At 38.5% G+C, this 19,781-nt stretch overlaps 1 protein-coding gene across 3 annotated transcripts in view; it reads left to right on the top strand.

Moving 5' to 3' along the window:
• Positions 1–19,781, top strand: part of LOC123546991 (glycerol-3-phosphate acyltransferase 1, mitochondrial-like) — a 183,898-nt gene that overhangs the window by 160,021 nt on the left and 4,096 nt on the right. For all 3 annotated transcript variants that reach the window (XM_045333709.2, XM_045333707.2, XM_045333708.2), the window contains 4 exons: positions 3,066–3,188; positions 4,776–4,902; positions 14,129–14,197; positions 16,806–18,909. In XM_045333709.2, the coding sequence (XP_045189644.2) occupies positions 3,066–3,188; positions 4,776–4,902; positions 14,129–14,197; positions 16,806–16,978 (492 nt within the window). In that variant the 3' untranslated portion in view covers positions 16,979–18,909. The remainder of the gene's footprint in view (positions 1–3,065; positions 3,189–4,775; positions 4,903–14,128; positions 14,198–16,805; positions 18,910–19,781) is intronic.

Raw genomic sequence — 19,781 nt, 5'->3', positions numbered from 1 at the left:
GGGAGAGGTATCTCCCTAGTATAGGACAGAAAGGGGAGAGATTCCCCCCTGGTATAAGACAGAAAGGGGAGAGCTTTCCCCCTTGTGAAGGAGAGGAAAGGGGAGATGTATCCAAACTAGTATAGGATAGAAAGGGGAGAGATATCCCCGTGTATAAGACAGAAAAGGGAGAGGTTTCCCCTGGTGAAGGAGAGGTATCCTCGTAGTATTAGAAAGAAAGGGGAGAGGTATCCCCCTAGTATAGGACAGGAAGGGGAGAGGTATCCCCTAGTATAAGACAGGAAGTGGGGAGGTATCCCCCTGGTATAGGACAGAAAGGGGAGATGTATCCCCCTAGTATAAGACAGGAAAGGGAGAGGTATCCCCCTAGTATAGGACAGAAAGGGGAGAGGTTTCCCCCTGGTGAAGGAGAGGAAATGTGAGAGGTATTCCCCTATTATAAGACAGGAAGGGGATAGTATTGGACAGGAAGGGGAGAGGTATCCCCCTAGTATTAGACAGAAAGGGGAGAAATATCCCCATAGTATTGGACAGAAAGGGGAGAGGTTTGCCCCTGGTGAAGGAGAGGAATGGGGTGAGGTATCCCCCCTAGTATAGGACAGAAAGGGGAGAGGTATCCCCCTAGTATAGGACAGGAAGGGGATAGTATTGGACAGGAAGGGGAGAGGTATCCCCCTAGTGTTAGACAGAAAGGGGAGAAATATCCCCATAGTATTGGACAGGAAGGGGAGAGGTATCCCCCTAGTATTAAACAGAAAGGGGAGAAGTATCCCTATAGTATTGGACAGCATGGGAGGTATCTCCCTGGATAAGACAAAAGGGGGAGAGGTTTCCCTCCTGGTGAAGGAGAGGAAAGGGGAGAGATATCCCCCTAGTATAGGACAGAAAGGGGAGAAGTATCCCCGTAGTATTGGACAGGAAGGGGAGAGGAACCCCCTGGATAAGACAAAAGGGAGAGAGGTTTCCCTCTGGTGAAAGGGAGAGGTATCCCCCTTGTATAGGACAGAAAGGGGAGAAGTATCCCCATAGTATTGGACAGGAAGGGGAGAGGTATCCCCCTGGATAAGACAAGAAGGGGAGATCTCGAGGTTTCCCCCTGGTGAAGGAGAGGAAAGGGGAGAGGTTTCCCCCTGGATAAGACAAGAAAGGGAGAGGTTTCCCCCTGGTGAAGGAGAGGAAAGGGGAGAGGTTTCCCCCTGGATAAGACAAGAAGGGGAGAGGTTTCCCCCTGGATAAGACAAGAAGGGGAGAGGTATCCCCCTGGATAAGACAAGAAGGGGAGAGGTTTCCCCCTGGTGAAGGAGAGGAAAGGGGAGAGGTTTCCCCCTGGATAAGACAAGAAGGGGAGAGGTTTCCCCCTGGTGAAGGAGAGGAAAGGGGAGAGGTTTCCCCCTGGTGAAGGAGAGGAAAGGGGAGAGGTTTCCCCCTAGTATAGGACAGAAAGGGTAGAAGTATCCCCATAGTATTGGACAGCAAGGCGAGAGGTATCCCCCCTAGTATTAGACAGAAAGGGGAGAGGTTTCCCTCTTGTGAAGGAGAGGAAAGGGGAGAGGTATGACCCTAGTATAGGACAGAATGGGGAGAGATACCCCCCTAGTATCAGACAGAAAAGTGATTATACAAGATGTAATTGTCAGAATAATTTGTATGTTTGATATATTGATAACGTAACACATAAGCACAGATAGTGCTTGACTCCCTTTTCCATGCTATCATTGCTATAATTATTGTTGAATTGCTGTTAATAATAGAATTTGGGTCATTTATGGTTGATTTGGGTTCATTATGTGGATAGCTGGGTCCCAGCTTCGCACATTATATCATATACAAAGGTTAAAGGGAACCAGATACTTGATAGAGCAAGTACTCGTTGTAGAACGTTATGTTTAAATTTGGACCAATCAGAAACAAGTTCTAAAAATAGCACGTCTGCTAAGGTATAAATAGGTAGATTGATGACAGAGAGCTCATTCGGTGTCCGGCGGTTGAAGAAGACACATCGAGGATTCAATTAATAATTTATCCCAGTACCTTGAGAAGGAGACTATTGCAGTTACCCTGTCAGGGCGGATAAATTATTAAAAAGAAGACTTTGGAAGTTCTTAGACTAAAGAAGAGTAGCAGAATTTCGATAAGGTTTCGAGCTATAGGGCCAGCGCATAGGAGCTTTACCTTAAAGGTAATTGAATGCTATAGACGATAGCATATATAGGCTGAGCATCGGGAAGCTGAGACAGAGACCCAGAGTTTGGTAATCTACTGAGATAGTAGGAGAGTTCCAGCTTATAGACGGTTCAGCATTATTGGCGAAGTACAGCCAAGGCATCGGGGATAATACCTATATGGTAGTTGAATGCTACATATGATAGCATATAGACGCTGAGCATCCAGGAGTCAGGGCAATCTTATAGAGTTTGAGAGGACAGAGGCCGAGCATCTATGCGGTAGGACTCGTATGTTGTTGATTCAAAGACATTGTCTGACAGGAACTTCAACAAAAAGACCAGTCAAGTATAAAGTCTCCAGCCTATAGGAGTTTGAGCTAATTGAAAATTGTTAGTTTGAAACATTTAGTGATTTGCCTGATCCCTGAAATTGTCTAGCTCATAATTAAAATCATTTACGAATCATTAGTACACGAATCATTTAGGCAAGGTAGCCAGAGGAAAATTCTATATCTGAGATATTTGGTTTCACCAGCTTTACGTTTTAACAAAGGACATTCTACATCGTTTGTCAGCTAGTCTAAGACATAGTCACCTTAGCGATTGGACCCAAACCATTGTTCAAGATACTAAAGGCGTAGGCACTTCCCTGGGTCATATAACCAGTATCCTGACAGTAATAAACCTTTCATTTCACAGAAATAACATATGATAGACTGCTCAGAATAGAAAAGCTTGCATGATTGAACTTGATCTCAATTGCCATTACATATATATTCATTTGTAAAACACACGTTTAGGCTCAACATTTCATTTGTTTCCATAAGCCAACAATCTAATTGTTCGTTATTAATCAATTTACAAGTTGCTCTGTATCTGTTTATGATGATGTATTTTCAGCAATATGATACCTATGAAAATGTGCATGAGCGGCAGTGGGCTACAAGGTTGTCTGCGAGTCTATCCTGGGCGGATGGAGATGATGATGAGGACAATTACTGTCAACAGGAGCAGTTATTACGGGTCAGTTTCAGCCCAGTATTGGCTTACATGTAATAAACAAAGCATCTGCCTGGTCAGATAAAACTGTCAGATTCTTTATGTGATTTATTTGTGGCTTGTACAGAGTGCAAACAAAGGAATCTACCTGCTACCAACTATTACATTAATTTAAACAATAGAAATAGTAATAAACTTTGTCTGTTGGTTTGTCTGTACATCTTGTCCACTCAATATCATCTGAAATGCTAGGAAAATTTTCATAAAACTAGCATGGAAACTAACATCAATTGTTTACCTTACCAAGACGATGTGCAGTGCACAAACCAAAGTCATTGGGTCAAAGATCAAGGTCAAGATCACACAGGGAGGTTAAATATCAAATTGCTTAACTTCATGTCCGCTCTGTCTTTTAACCGCTGGAAAGATTTTCATAAAAGTAGCATCAGTTGTTAATCTCATCAACTATGTGCAGGTCACTAGTTTCAAAGCCAGTGGTTTAATATGTCCCATCCATATCTTCTGAATGGCTGTGGTCCATATCTTCTGAATGGCTGTGATCCATATCTTCTGAATGGCTGGGAAGATTTTCACAAAACTAACATCAGTTATTTACCTCATCGATACAACCTGCAGAGTGCACAACCTAGGTCACTAGGTCCAAGGTCAAGGTCACAGAGTGCACAACCTAGGTCACTAGTCCAAGGTCAAGGTCACAGAGTGCACAACCTAGGTCACTTTTCTGTCTGATACTAGGGGGGTACCTCTCCCCATTCTGTCCTATACTAGGGTCATACCTCTCCCCTTTCCTCTCCTTCACAAGAGGGAAACCTCTCCCCTTTCTGTCAAGGTCACAGAGTGCACAACCTAGGACCAAGGTCAAGGTCACCTAGGTCCAAGGTCAAGGTCACCTGCAGAGTGCACAACCTAGGTCACTAGGTCCAAGGTCAAGGTCACCTGCAGAGTGCACAATCTAGGTCACTAGTCCAAGGTCAAGGTCACCTGCAGAGTGCACAACCTAGGTCACTAGTCCAAGGTCAAGGTCACCTGCAGAGTGTAAAACCTAGGTCACTAGGTCCAAGGTCAAGGTCACCTGCAGAGTGCACAACCTAGGTCACTAGGTCCAAGGTCAAGGTCACCTGCAGAGTGCACAACCTAGGTCACTAGTCCAAGGTCAAGGTCACATTTGGAAGAATTTTCATAAAATTAACATCAGTTGTTAACCTCATCCAGGAGACATGCTGAGTGCACAATCCAAGTCATAAGGACCAAATTCAAGGTCACACTTCAAGGTCAAAGATAAAATATTTTATTTGTGTCCACTCCGTATCTTCTTAACTACTGGAAGGGATTTAAAACAATAAGGATAAATTATTAACCTCATCAGCCCAGGTCACTATGTCAAACTTGAAAGTCAAAAGTCATGATCACTAAGTTTTACTTTACCTGTATAAAACCGGTGTCTGGGAGTATTAATCATCTTTAGTGGTAGCTCTAGTTTCCATTTGATTTTTCACTAAAATGTTTACAGATATATCCTCCTTGCATGACAAGCAGTCTTGAGTAGTGTCATAGATGTCACATAATGGACATGAATATTTTACCTTCCAGGTGAACTTAGAACACGAGGATTGTAAGGACAAACTTCGATTTTTCCACTCGATATTGGCTCCATTTTTTGAGGCTTATCTTGTTACTGCTCATAACATTCAATCTATGACAGAAGAAGAAATGACAGGTATGTGTATTAGTCATTTTTCAAGAAGCTCTCAGTTCACTTGCATTTTCTTATGCTTATGTCAAAAGTCAGCAGGGCTTTTTAGCTCACCTGTCACAAAGTGACAAGGTGAGCTTTTGTGATCGCGCGGTGTCCGTCGTCCGTGCGTCCGTCCGTCAGTCCGTAAACTTTTGCTTGTGACCACTCTAGAGGTCACATTTTTCATGGGATCTTTATGAAAGTTGGTCAGAATGTTCATCTTGATGAAATCTAGGTCAAGTTCGGAACTGGGTCACGTGCCGTCAAAAACTAGGTCAGTAGGTCTAAAAATAGAAAAACCTTGTGACCTCTCTAGAAGCCATATATTTCACAAGATCTTCATGAAAATTGGTCAGAATGTTCATCTTGATGATATCTAGGTCAAGTTCGAAACTGGGTCACGTGCCTTCAAAAACTAGGTCAGTAGGTCTAAAAATAGAAAAACCTTGTGACCTCTCTAGAGGCCATATATTACACAAGATCTTAATGAAAATTGGTCAGAACGTTCACCTTGATGATATCTAGGTCAAGTTCGAAACTGGGTCACGTTCCTTCAAAAACTAGGTCAGTAGGTCAAATAATAGAAAAACCTTGTGACCTCTCTGAAGGCCATATTTTTCATGGGATCTGTATGAAAGTTGGTCTGAATGTTCATCTTGATGATATCTAGGTCAAGTTCGAAACTGGGTCACGTGCGGTCAAAAACTAGGTCAGTAGGTCTAAAAATAGAAAAACCTTGTGACCTCTCTAGAGGCCATATTTTTCATGAGATCTTCATGAAAATTGGAAAGAATGTTCACCTTGATGATATCTAGGTCAAGTTCGAAAGTGGGTCACATGCCTTCAAAAACTAGGTCAGTAGGTCAAATAATAGAAAAACCTTGTGACCTCTCTACTGGCCATATTTTTCATGGGATCTGTATGAAAATTGGTCTGAATGTTCAGCTTGATGATATCTAGGTCAAGTTCGAAACAGGGACATGTGCGGTCAAAAACTAGGTCAGTAGGTCTAAAAATAGAAAAACCTTGTGACCTCTCTAGAGGCCATACTTGTGAATGAATCTCCATAAAAATTGGTCAGAATTTTCACCTTGATGATATCTAGGTCAAGTTTGAAACTGGGTCACGTGCCCTAAAAAACTAGGTCAGTAGGTCAAATAATAAAAAAACCTTGTGACCTCTCTAGAGGCCATACTTTTTATGGGATCTGTATGAAAGTTGGTCTGAATGTTCATCTTGATGATATCTAGGTCAAGTTTGAAACTGGGTCAACTGTGGTCAAAAACTAGGTCAGTAGGTCTCATATTATTAAAATCTTTTGACCTCTCTAGAGGCCATATTTTTCAATGGATCTTCATGAAAATTGATCTGAATGTTCACCTTGATGATATCTAGGTCAGTTTCGAAACTGGGTCACGTGCGGTCAAAAACTAGGCAGTATGTATAAAAATAGAAAAACCTTGTGACCTCTCTAGAGGCCATATTTTTCAAGAGATCTTCATGAATATTAGTGAGAATGTTCATCTTCATGATATCTAGGTAAAGTTCAAAACAGGGTCACGTATCTTCGAAAACTAGGTCAATAGGTCAAATAATAGAAAAACCTTGTGACCTCTCTAGAGACCATATTTTTCAATGGATCTTCATGAAAATTGGTCAGAATTTGTATCTTGATAATATCTAGGTCAAGTTCAAAACTGGGTCACATGAGCTCAAAAACTAGGTCACTATGTCATACTCAAAACTGGGTCATGTGGGAAGAGGTGAGCGATTCAGGACCATCATGGTCCTCTTGAATGAAATCTGAATGGATGTTGGTCTGAATGTTCATCATGATGATATCTAGGTCAAGTTCGAAACTGGGTCAACTGCGGTCAAAAACTAGGTCATTAGGTCTAAAAATAGAAAAACCTTGTGACCTCTCTAGAGGCCATACTTGTGAATGGATCTTCATGAAAATTGGTCAGAATGTTCTTGATGATATCTCGGTCAAGTTCGAAACTGGGTCACATGCCGTCAATAACTAGGTCAGTAGGTCAAATAACAAAAAACCTTGTGACCACTCTAGAGGCCATATTTTTCATGGGATCTGTATGAAAGTTGGTCTGAATGTTCATCTTGATGATATCTAGGTCAGGTTTGAAACTGGGTCAGCTGTGGTCAAAAACTAGGTCAGTAGGTCTAAAAATAGAAAAACCTTGTGACCTCTCTAGAGGCCATACTTTTCAATGGATCTTCATGAAAGTAAGTCAGAATGTTCATCTTGATGATATCTACGTCAAATTCGAAACTTAGTCACGTGTTGTCAATAACTAGGTCCGTAGGTCAAATAATAAAAAAACTTTGTGACCTCTCTAGAGGCAATATTTTTCATTGGATCTGTATGAAAGTTGGTCTGAATGTTCATCTTGATGATATCTAGGTCAGGTTCGAAACTGGGTCACATGCCATCAATAACTAGGTCAGTAAGTCAAATAATAAAAAACCTTGTTACCTCTCTAGAGGCCATATTTTTCAATGGATCTTCATGAAAATTGGTTAGAATTTTTATCTTGATGATATCTAGGTCAGGTTTAACACTGGGTCACATGAGCTCAAAAACTAGGTCACAATGTCAAATAATAGGAAAAACGATGTCATACTCGGTTTAAAACTGGGTCATGTGGGGCAGGTGAGCGATTCAGGACCATCGTGGTCCTCTTGTTCCTTATAGTTTTGTTACTCAACCATCCATCAAGGGATTTTATTAGTCCCCTACTGGTTGAAAACCAGTTTCGGGGACTATAGGAATGCGCACGTCCGTTCGTCCATCCGTCCACAATTTCGTGTCCGGTCCATAACTCTGTCATCCATGACGGGATTTTAATATTACTTGGCACAAATGTTCCCCATGGTGAGATGACTTGTCATGTGCAACATCCAGAACCCTAGCTCAAAGATCAAGGTCACAATTGGAGATCAAAGGTCAACAGGGCTTTTTTCCTGTCCAGTTCATAACTCTGCCATCCATGAAGGGATTTTAATATTATTGGGCATAAATGTACCTCATTATAAAATGATGTGTCATGCACAACTTTCAGATCCCTAGCTCAAAGGTCAAGGTCACACTTGGCAGTCAAATGTTAACATGGCATGAACAGGGTCTGTTTCGTGTCCGGTCCATAACTCTGTGTCATGCGCAAATCCCGGACCCTGGCTCAAAGGTCAAGGTCACAATTGGGGGTCAAAGGTCAACAGGGCTTTTTTTCCTGCCCGGTCCATAACTCTGCCATCCATGAAGGAATTTTAATATTACTTGGGACAAATGTTCCCTATGATGAGACGACGTGTTATGCGCAAAACCTGGATCCCTAGCTCAAAGGTCAAGGTCACAGTTGGAGGTCAAAGGTCAGTAGGAGTTTTCCTGTCCGGTCCGTAACTTTGTCATCCATCAAGGGATTACAATATTACTTGGCATAAATGTTCCCCATGATGAGACGACTTGTCATGCGCAAAACCCAGAACCCTAGCTTAAAGGCCAAGGTCACACTTGGAGATCAAAGGTCAGTAGGATTTTTTTCCTGTCCGGTCTATAACTTTGTCATGCAAAACAGGATTTAAATATCAGTTTGCACAAATATTCCCCTGGATGAGACAACATGTCATGCGCAAAACCCAGGCCCTTAGCTGCAAGGTCAAGGTCACACTTGGAAGTCAAAGGCAAAAAGGGCTTTTTTCCTGCCTAGTCTGTAACTCAACAATCTTTAAAGGGATTTTAATATTATTTGGTACAAATGTTCACCACCATGAGATGGAGTGTCGTGCACAAGAACCGGGTCCCTAGGTCTAAGGTCAAGGTCACACTTAGAGGCGAAAGGTCAGATACAAGAATGACTTTGTCCGGAGCATTTTTTCTTCATGCATGGAGGGATTTTGATGTAACTTGGCACAATTGTACAACATCATGAGATGGAGTGTCATATGCAAGAACCAGGTCCCTAGTTTAGAATCACTTCCCTTTGTTGTTACAATAAATAGCTTATATTTGAACTTTTTTATTACCAGTCATAGGGAAAAATTGAGGCCACTTTTCTGTAGTACAACATGCATGTTACATCCAATTTTGAGGTGTATTTTGACCTATCTCTAAGGATTTTTGTGTGGACTTAAAAAAATTTTTTTTTTTTTGGATTTTTTTTTTTTAAGATTAACTTCCCTTAGTTGTTTTAACTTTTTTATAATTGACCGTAGGGAAGGAGATTTTTTGTGGACTTGGAAAAACAAAAGAATTACAATAATTACTACACAACCACAGAATTAAAATTCCATCTGCAAATACAGGTGCTAGTGTATATTTGCTATGATGGGCATATATTGTGACATTCTGGCACTCTTGTTCGAAATAGAAATTAGATAAGTTTCATATACCATTCCCTATTTTGTCTTAACTGTTTGATATATTGCTTTGAAACTTTGAACACTTGCTTACCATCATGGTCACACATTGCCATATAGTGCAAGATTTATCCAGTTCCACAAATACAGATATATTGTTTGTCTTATCTGTTTTTCTTCTTTTGTCTAAAAATCTCTGGTAATTTTTTTACCCCATACTTACATCAGTTCTTCGGATAGTCGAGCACACTGTCAACAGACAGCTCTTGTGGTTGATTTGACTTATGAATTATATTTTAGCCAATGAAAACAAGAAATGCTCAAGGTTGACTTATTTTGATAATGTTTTTATCCATCCATGAAAAATTTCACTTCTGACACATAGGAGACCATATTTCTTAACAGTCTTTATTAAAATTACATATTGGGCAAGGTTGCTCAAATATCACCAGATTTATGGCCCTTGAAGTAGTCCAAAACTTACATAATGGGCAAGGTTAATCAAATGTTACTAGATTTATTGCCATTTAAATAGTCCAAAACACTTGTTCTTAAAACCCTAAGGTGACATATAAAGCTTTATAACATTTTAGGTTTATATCTTTTAAATTATATTCAGGAGAGCCTTGTCATTTCAGCACTTATATTTTCAAGGTTTGTTAAATTAAATGTACTTGCAGGTACAGGCTCTATGGGTGGGGTAGTGTGTGGTATTTCTTTTTTATACGCCCGAAGGGACGTATTATGTTATGATGCCGTTGTCTGTCTGTCCATCCGTCCGTCCGTCCATTAGCAATTTCGTGTCAGCTCTGTATCTCTTGAACCCCTTGAAAGATTTCAAAGAAACTTGACACAAATGTTCACCTAATGGAGATGACGTGCAGAGTGCATGTTTCGGATGACTAGCTTCAAGGTCAAGGTCACACTTAGGGGTCAAAGGTCATATGGGTACCGTATTTTGGTGTGTATAGGTCGCGGTAATGTATAGTTCGCATCTAAATTTTGCTCTGGAAATGGTCGGAAAATTTAAGTTCTAGCGTATTAGTCGCAGTTAAATTTCGGATTTTTTCCCCAGCAATATTTAATATTTACCGGCAAAAATGTTATGGCGGAGGCCATATTGATGCCGCGGACTGAATTATTATCGAAACCTGATTGGTGGAAATCGGACAGTGTTATTTTCGATCCCAACCGTTTCGTACCAACAGTAGTATCGGTAACAGACTACATCAAAGAAAAACGGCTTTTTGACACTAATTGGCAGCAGACGGTTTGCGTTTACATTCTGTAATTATGCAAGTTTAAATGTGAATTGTTTGCACAGCAATTATAACACCTTTCCGCGTCATGTAATTAACCGCGTTCTTTTGATTCTGAGATTAACAAAATATCTCTTTTTGGATTTTTTTTCTTTTATTTAAAAATCAAAAGTAAAAAAATATCTTTTAAGTTTTTTAATACGCTAAGAATTAGTATAAACAATGTTTGGAATGGATGACGGATCTGTCCGGATTTTATCCAACCCGGAGTACATGTCAATGGCGTCCAGTAAAACGAAAGTAGAAACAAACGTAATTGAAATTGCAAAAACATCTTTGAATTAAAGTAATTCGTAATTTTAATAGTCTGTATGGGTTATTTACGATATATTTTATTGAAAGTAACCGCTATTGGTTGAAACGCCGCCGATATTGATATTTTTTATCCATATTGTTCGTTCGTAACAGATGCACGTAATTTTGCGAGAGCTGCGGTCAGAAAATTGGCCCGAAAAAAACTCTGCTGGCAATGTTCTGTCGTATAGGTCGCAGGAACTTTTTCAGGCAGCAAAATGGGTAGAAAAAGTGCGACCTATACACACCAAAATACGGTATGTTTCGTGTCCGCTGTGTAACTCTTGAACTGCTTGAGGGATTTCAAAGAAACTTGGCACAAATGTTCAGCACACTGAGACGACGTGCAGAGCGCTTGTTTCGGATGACTAGCTTCAAGGTCAAGGTCACACTTGGGAGTGAAGTGTCATATATGACTTTGCTGTGTCCGCTCTGTAACTCTTGAACTTCTTGAAGGATTTCAAAGAAACTTGGCACAAATGTTCACCACACTGAGGCGACATGCAGAGCACAAGTTTTGGATGTCTCGCTTCAAGGTCAAGATCACACTTAAGGGTCAAAGGTCATATATGACTTTGCTTTGTGTATATTGCTCTGCATTGCAGTGCTCTTGTTTTTATTTGGCAGATCCCTTTTTAGCTCGACTATACAAAGTATAAGGAGAGCTATCCTACTCGCCCCGGTGTTGGCGTCGGCGTCTTTTTTTGCGTCCCCACCTTGGTTAAAGTTTTGGTGCACTTTCTCTTTTTTCAACTTATCTCTGTAATTACTTGATGGATTTGATTCAAACTTGAAATACTTATTCCTCATCATCATCCACATCATCTGACATAAGGGCCTTAACTCTGGCACCAATATTTCATGAATTATCCCCCCTTTCCACTTAGATTTTCAGGTTAAAGTTTTGATGCACTTTCACTCTATCTCTGTTATTACTGAATGGATTTGATTCAAACTTAAAATAGTTGTTCAACATCATCACCCACATCATATGACACAAGGTGCATAACTCTGGCACCATTTTTTCATGAATTATTCCGCCTTTTTACTTAGAATTTCAGGTTAAAGTTTTGGTGCACTTTCACTCTACCTCTGTTATTACTGAATGGATTTGATTCAAACTTAAAATAGTTGTTCAGCATCATCACCCACATCATATGACACAAGATGCATAACTCTGGCAGAATTTTTCATGAATTATTCCCCTTTTTACTTAGAATTTCAGGTTAAAGTTTTATGCACTTTCACTCTATCTCTGTTATTACTGAATGGATCTGATTCAAACTTAAACAATTGTTCAACATCATTACCCTTATCATATGACACAAGGTGCATAACTCTGGGACCAATTTTTCATGAATTATTTCCCCTTTTTACTTAGAATTTTAGGTTAAAGTTTTGATGCACTTTCACTCTGTCTCTGATATTACTGAATGGATTTGATTCAAACTTAAAATAGTTGTTCAACATCATCACCCACACCATATGATGCAAGGTGCATAACTCTGGCATCAATTTTTCATTAATTATTCCCCCTTTTTACTTAGAATTTTAGGTTAAAGTTTTGATGCACTTTCACTCTGTCTCTGTTATTACTGAATGGATTTGATTCAAACTTAAAATAGTTGTTCAACATCATCACCCACACTATATGACACAAGCTGCATAACTCTGGCACCAATATTTAATGAATTATGCCCCTTTTTGCTTAGGATATACTTATATAGTGTTTTGATACATTTTATCTTTACCTCTCTTATTACTTTAAGTTGATATTTTTGACATAGACTCAGGCTATTGTGCAATATCTTCATCCACAATTGGAGTCATTAAACACTCCAGTGAAAGCTCTAGTTTCCTCAGATGTGCCCAGTTTCACTATCCAGCATTGAAATAGTCGAGCGCGCTCTTGTTTGTTCTCTTACAATATTTTTTTTGTATTACTTTCCTTTTTTGTTACTATAAATAGCTTATTTTGAAACTTTTTTATTATTGGCCCTAGGGAAAAACCGAGACTACTTTTCTATGGTACAATATGGATGTTACATCCAAATTTTAGATGTATTTTGATATAACTTTACCTGGTAAGAATTTTTTGTGGATTTTTTTTTTTTTATTTCTTCTTTTTTGTTGTTCCTGTCCTTTGGGCTTCAACAGTCAAGTTCTTTAAATTTTGCTCCCATCCTCTGATGTAACCCTTTGGGTGTATATTGCCCCGCTTGGCGGCGCTCTTGTTTTAAATAATAAGTGATGGCACCATTAACCAGGGGGTTTGAACCTCTATATGCAGCCCATTTGGGCGTACCATATAAGGCTTTAAGCAATAGAGGTAAAATGGAGTCAGGGTGCAGGGTGCAATCATGACTGTTCAGACCTATGAAACTTAAATAGAATTAGATCACTATAATGTGGTAGTGCACACACAGTTTCTTCAGGACCTCTTTAGTAACTTCTGACGTTGACGTAATCCTAGGTAATCCCAGGCATGTTTAATCAGATTGCTGTCCTGTAAGCACGCCGCCCAAATTAGGGTCTACCCAAATTAGGCCTATCGGCAAGCATTCCCGTGTCTGACACTGAACCAGATGCAGTATTGTCGATGGAGAGATGTTAAAACATCTAGCGACTTGTTCTTGTGTTCACCCACATTCGAGCATGGCCAAAACTTGAGCCATCTCTTTGAAATTTAGCCTCGGCATTATCAACAACTGATTGTCAGAAAATCTCTGAAAATATGGTTGTATGTGATTAACACATGTACCTTTATAATATTCGCTCTATAAAACCACATGGTTGACACACACAGGCTGCCAAGGAAATCATGAGCAGGTACATAAATTTAACAATGGGCTGAATAAAATTGTACGAGTTTCAGTTGGCTGTGTTTGTCGATCAGAGTACATGTACATTTCTGACATTGCCCAACAAATTTAAACTATGTCAAGAAAATAACCTTCGATGAGGCGTTTCTTTATCTCGTCAGTATATAGTCAAAGAAAATGAACACCTAATTTAGCAAATAAAAATTCCTGAAGTATTAAGTAACTTGAATGACTATTCAGGGAAGAGGATGGTGCCTCATTACCCTCTTGTGTGTTGATATGTATAGGGAATTAAAACATACTGTTGTAGATTTAAGATGTGCATTATGTGGGTGAGAACTATTAAAGCATGTAGTTTAAATTTGTGTTTAGTTATCAAGCTTTATCATTCAATTATAGAGGGAGACTTTATGAAGAAGTTGCACAGTCATGCTAAGTCAAGGGTCACCGATGGAGTTGCCAGTTACAGTAAGTTTGTAGATATTTAACTTTGATAATTTCCTCTTCAATTTTAGGACAGAGGCTTATTTTCCCTCATAATCACTGAAATGGTATGAGCAGACAATAGTCAAACCAGAAAAGTAACCGCTTGGTCAAATTGCTTTTTTTGAAAAATTTAAAGGATGAAATTGTCCCAAATATTCATGCTCTAATATGTTAATTAATGGCTATCCAAGGGTGATTGTTTACTACAACCAAAAACATTGACTTATGTTCTCTGTTTGTGAGCTTTTTATGACACAAACATTGTTCACTAATTAAGGAGAGGACATTTCACAGGTGCTCAGTCGCATCTGAGAAATATTTGAAATGTTGTAATTTTCATGATTCTGTTGGCTTCTTTGGCAAACCGAGTTCAAGTCCTAATGCGACAAGGTCTCAGGTATAAGTCTAATTGTGCGAAATGCATTCCAGATTTTAAAAATTCTCTTGGGGAAAACCCCCATACCATCAGCTATAGGAGGGGGAGCCCCTCAGCACCTACCCCCGCTCTCCATTTCTTTTATTTAAGCTGGTGATGCTTGATCAGTTTCATGAAGCCCTTCATAAAGAATTGGCATATTGTTTTGATCATATTGGTAGACATTTGATTTCCAGTCAATAACTAGGGAATGATTTGGCATACAGTTGTCAGATTTCATAGAATGATTGCCTGTGGGTAGTAAATGACCTCTACAGTTTTAGGGGTCAGAATGTCAAAGGTGAAGGTCCCCTTTCTAAATTGCCCAAAGAATTAGAATCCATTCAGAACTGTGGTTGCCATGGCAACTGAAAGGAAAATCTTTAAAAATCTTATCAGAAACTGTTGGCTGGATTTCAAAAACATTTTGTAGAAATGATCTCTAGGTGATCCTCTACCAAAACGAGGAACATTAGCTTGTTACTTCCCTTGAAAAGCTGTATAAAGCCCAAGGATAACCAAATACAACTTTGGTCCCTTTCAGTTGGATTCCTCTGACTTTTTCGTTATTATCTTTGTCCAAGATGTTGCTGTTGGTCAAAATAGATATGCTATTTATGTGTAGGTTTTTAAATAAAAATGATTAATCAAACCTAAATTTTGCACAGAGCCACTAAAAGAAAAGAAAACCTGTGCTTAGTTATTTTCCAATCCAATGAAATTTAGCACAGATATTGCTTATGAAAATTACAAAGAAGTCAATGATAAAAACAGAGGAAGGACCAAGTACATCTCGGACATAATCAAGGGAAGTAACTGACTTCTGTTCCCCATTGCTCAAGCCGTTCTATTTCGGTAAAAAACATGGCTGCCAAGGGGCAGGGCTTATTTTTCCTCAATGGCTGTATTGTAAATTTAAAAAATCTTCTTCTTCAAAACCACTGGGAAGATTTACACTAAACTTCACAGAAATTATACTTGGGTGGCCCCCTTTCAAAATTGCCCAGAGAATTAAAATCCATTCAGAACTGGTTGCCATGACAACCGAAAGGAAAATCTTTAAAAGTCTTCTTCTCAACTGTTAGCCAGATTTCAAAAATATTTCGTAGAAATGATCTCTAGGTGACTTTCTACCAAAATTGTTTAAGCCTTTCTATTTGATTAAAAAACATGGCTGCCAGGGGGGTGGGGCTTATTTTCCCTGTATGACTATATTGTAAATTTCAAAAAAAGTCTCTAAAACCTGAAGAACTAGAGCTTATATATTTGGTATGTAAGCATTGTCTAGTGGACTTTTATCAAGATTGTTCAAGTTATGATCCCAGGGTCAATATTGGTCCCGCCCCTTGGTCCCTTGAATTTACATAGCGTTCTATAGGAAAAACATAAAAAAATGTTCTTCTCTAAAACCGAGAGGCATGGAGCTTAGATATTTTACATGTGGCATTGTCTAGTGGTCCTTTACTAAGATTGTTCAAGTCATGACCCAGGTTTAAAGCCCCTCCCCTGGGTCACTTAGTTTTTATATGAGATATATATGAAAAAATACTTCAAAAATGATCTGATCATATTTCCTAGACTGTTTAATTATAATTACCTCACTCAGATGACACCGAGTAATTAGGGGTCACTTGACTGTGACCTTGACCTACTTTCTTGTTTTTTAAGATACAGCCTTGAAATTTGGATGACATAGCATATACAGATTTGCAAACCGATCTTAAAACTGACTTTCAGTGACCATAAATGTGACCAACTGACCTACTTTCTTAATATTTTAGCATCAGTTTGACATTTGAAACATGTTCACACAACTGGGAAAAGATTTCAATGCTTACTTATATTTGACTTTCTTACCTGATCTCTTACACTTGTCTATGTAGCTCATATTACTCAGGTGAGCAATTCATGGTCATCATGACCCTCTTGTTGGTTTTTAGGGTCATTAGACTGTTGATTCGACAGTGATAAATTCTTTTTTTTCCTGTGTACATTGGAAAAAAAAGAATATGATTCTTCAGCAATACTTGATGTCTTCCCATCTTCTAATATATGAGTGTTTAATATTTAAAGTATATTAACCTTTCTGCTTGATGAAAGAAAATAAATATAAATAATGATTGCTGGATAGGTTTTGCTAATTTAAGTTCACAGATGAAAATTATGCATTTTCAGGTGAAAGTGCAGCCTTAGAGACATTAAAGAGTGCAGTAAAGTCGTACAAGGATGTTCGTATCATTGACTATTATAATGCTGGGGGAGTGAGCATGCTTGAGCTACATGGCAGATACGATGTTCGTGATTCACTCCACAAGTACCTCCAGATGCTTGAAAGTCTGAGGGGTTAAAATGGTTAAGCATGAGATCAAGGATGTCAGCATGAAAACCAGAGCCCAGATAATGGTGGAAATGAGAAACTGGCAAAAAATACTCATTTATGTGTTCATTTATGTGTTTTGTGTTAAACTATTTCTATGTAAATTCATTAGCTCACAAAAAAAGGTATAGGATGAGCTATTAGTGTAGGTGGTTACTCTAGTGTCTATTGTCCAGGGTCAGGCATCCACAATTGTGCATAAACATCTTCTCCTCTGAACTACTGGTCAGAATTACACCAAACTTTGTTGGTAGCATCCAGGTGAGGTCCCCACTCAAGTTTGTTCAAATGGTTTAGCTTGACCCCTAAAAATAGAAACTCCTTTAAACAAGTTCTCATGAACCAGTGGATGAATCTTCTTCAAACCTAGTCTGTAGCATCATTATAAGGTCCTGTCCCAAATTTGTTCATATGGGGACACTCTGGACTCTTTCATAGGCTGATAGAGCTAATAATAGAAATACCTTTAAACAACTTCTTGTCATGAACTGCTTGATGGATCTTCATTGAACCTAGTCTGTAGCATCATTATAAAGTCCTCTTCCAAATTCGTTCATATGGGGACACACTGGACCCTTTCATAGGCTGATAAAGCTAATAATAGAAATACCTTTAAACAATTTCTTCACATGAACTGCTTGATGGATCTTCATTGAACCTGGTCTGTAGCATCATTATAAAGTCCTCTTCCAAATTTGTTTATATGGGGACACTTGACCCTTTTTATGGGCCGCTAGAACTAAAAACGGAAATATCTTTAAACAACTTCTCATGAACCACCTGAATGATTTTCATCAAATCTGGTCTGTAGCATCATTATAAGGTTTTCTCCCAAATTTGTTAAAAAAGGGAAAATTGGGCCCCTTGTAGGGGCCACTTGAGCTAAAAAGCAAAATACCTTTAAAAGACTGGTTGATGACCTGGTCTGTAGATTCAATATATTGTCCTCTGCCAATTATTATCCCCCACTGAAGGTGGAGGGATATAGTTTTGCATTGTTCATCCATCCGTCTGAAGCCATATCTATGAAATGGTGTAGAGTATTAAATAATGTAAACTGCTGTAAGGAAATCTCACCCTGCAAGTTACTGTCAGATTGCATGAGTAAGACAAGATTATCGCCCTTTGTACATGTCTATATATGACATATATAGTGTTGTATTCCATTTTCTGTTTGCCAGTGTCAGATCTCAGACATTGTTGGAAAGATTTCAATAAAACATGATTCAAATGCTATAGGGAGATGTGGCCAAGTTTCATTCAGATTGGTTGAGGAAAACAAGATTTATGGCCCTTTGTACTTCTACTACATACATGATAAAAAATAGTCCATTTTCTGTTCATCTGGAGTAAAAAAACATAGTAAAAATGTTTACTGCTATAGGGAAATGCAGCCTTGCAAGTTTCAGACAGATTGCTTGAAGAAAACAAGATTTGTGGCCACAAGTACTTATTCATATAATTATAATTATTACATAAACATTTTCCATTTCCTGTCTGTCCGGAGTCATATCTGAGAAATGGTTTGAAGGCTTTCTATAAAACATCATAATAATGTTACTTGTTGGGAAATGTGGTCCTGCAAGATTCAGTGAAATTGCTTCAGGCACACGAGTTATGGCCCTTCGTACTTATATGGTGCTTACTATACAGAGTCTTCCTTTGCAAATTTAGTGTCATTTTAAGGTCCATTTTTGCTATGGGATATTGTAAGAATATGTTCAGTATGGAATAAACCATTGCATCCTATCGCATACTTGCCATATTTTCAGATGGTCAATAAGGGAGATTTGCCTCAACAGGGCTTTTTTTAAGGGAGATTAGGGTGAAAATAAGGGAGACTTTAATACGTGCTAAATAGCCGTTTTCATGAAAAAATCATTGACTTTCCAATTGAATTGAGTGGAGCCAGGAAGGTCTAATACGGGGAGTAGAAACTCCGTATAAATCAATACATTTATCTGTACTATGATGTCGTCCATACCTGTAAATATCGACCAGTCGTTAGCGATCGATATTTTGTTTTCGCCACTATCGATTAGCGCGTAATTAGCATATTACCTCATGTTAATCATGGAGCTATAACACTTATTGTTCAAAGGGTTTACCAGTCACATGTTAAGTGGCGATAATTAGATGATCAGAGATTGATCTAAAGGGATTCTGAAGCAAAAACAGCATGCGACTGCATGTTGTGATATGCTTAATTATTATGAATTAACTCGAGCTCACTTCCCTGAAGAAATATTTTACCACGTAACTTCAAACCTTTATCAAAGGGCCGATTTTTGTTGGATTTGAATAAAAAAAATGGAAAATAACAGAAAGCTGACACTTTTCTTAATCTTGTAGAGCCATAATTATAATTATTGTTTATAATGTCAGATTTCTACATACAGAAACAAACATTCTTCTTGAACGTAGGGAATGTTTCAAACGAAATTGTTGTTTAAACTAGTTTAATAAATTTAATCTTAAAACTGATGTGTGAAAAATACAATGTATTCAAATTAAAATAACAATATTTTTTTTAAAAAAGGCCGACAACGAAGTTACATTTAGTATTCCGAACTTCTAGATAAAACTGCAGAAAATCATCTAGGTTTAACACGCATTTAAATGGTGAAGAACAGAGCAATATCATAAACAAATATTTTCAGGCAACAGTTTACAGTTTTGACTTGCTATTTTCATTAAAATATGACCTAATTTTTTTATTCTAAATACTCTGAATCAACAAGGCAAATATCATGTAAAAAACGACATCTTTCTCT

The sequence above is a fragment of the Mercenaria mercenaria genome, chromosome 9 (assembly GCF_021730395.1).
Source record: "Mercenaria mercenaria strain notata chromosome 9, MADL_Memer_1, whole genome shotgun sequence".
NCBI lineage: Eukaryota > Metazoa > Mollusca > Bivalvia > Venerida > Veneridae > Mercenaria > Mercenaria mercenaria.
This window is presented reverse-complemented; position numbering and strand designations above follow the sequence as displayed.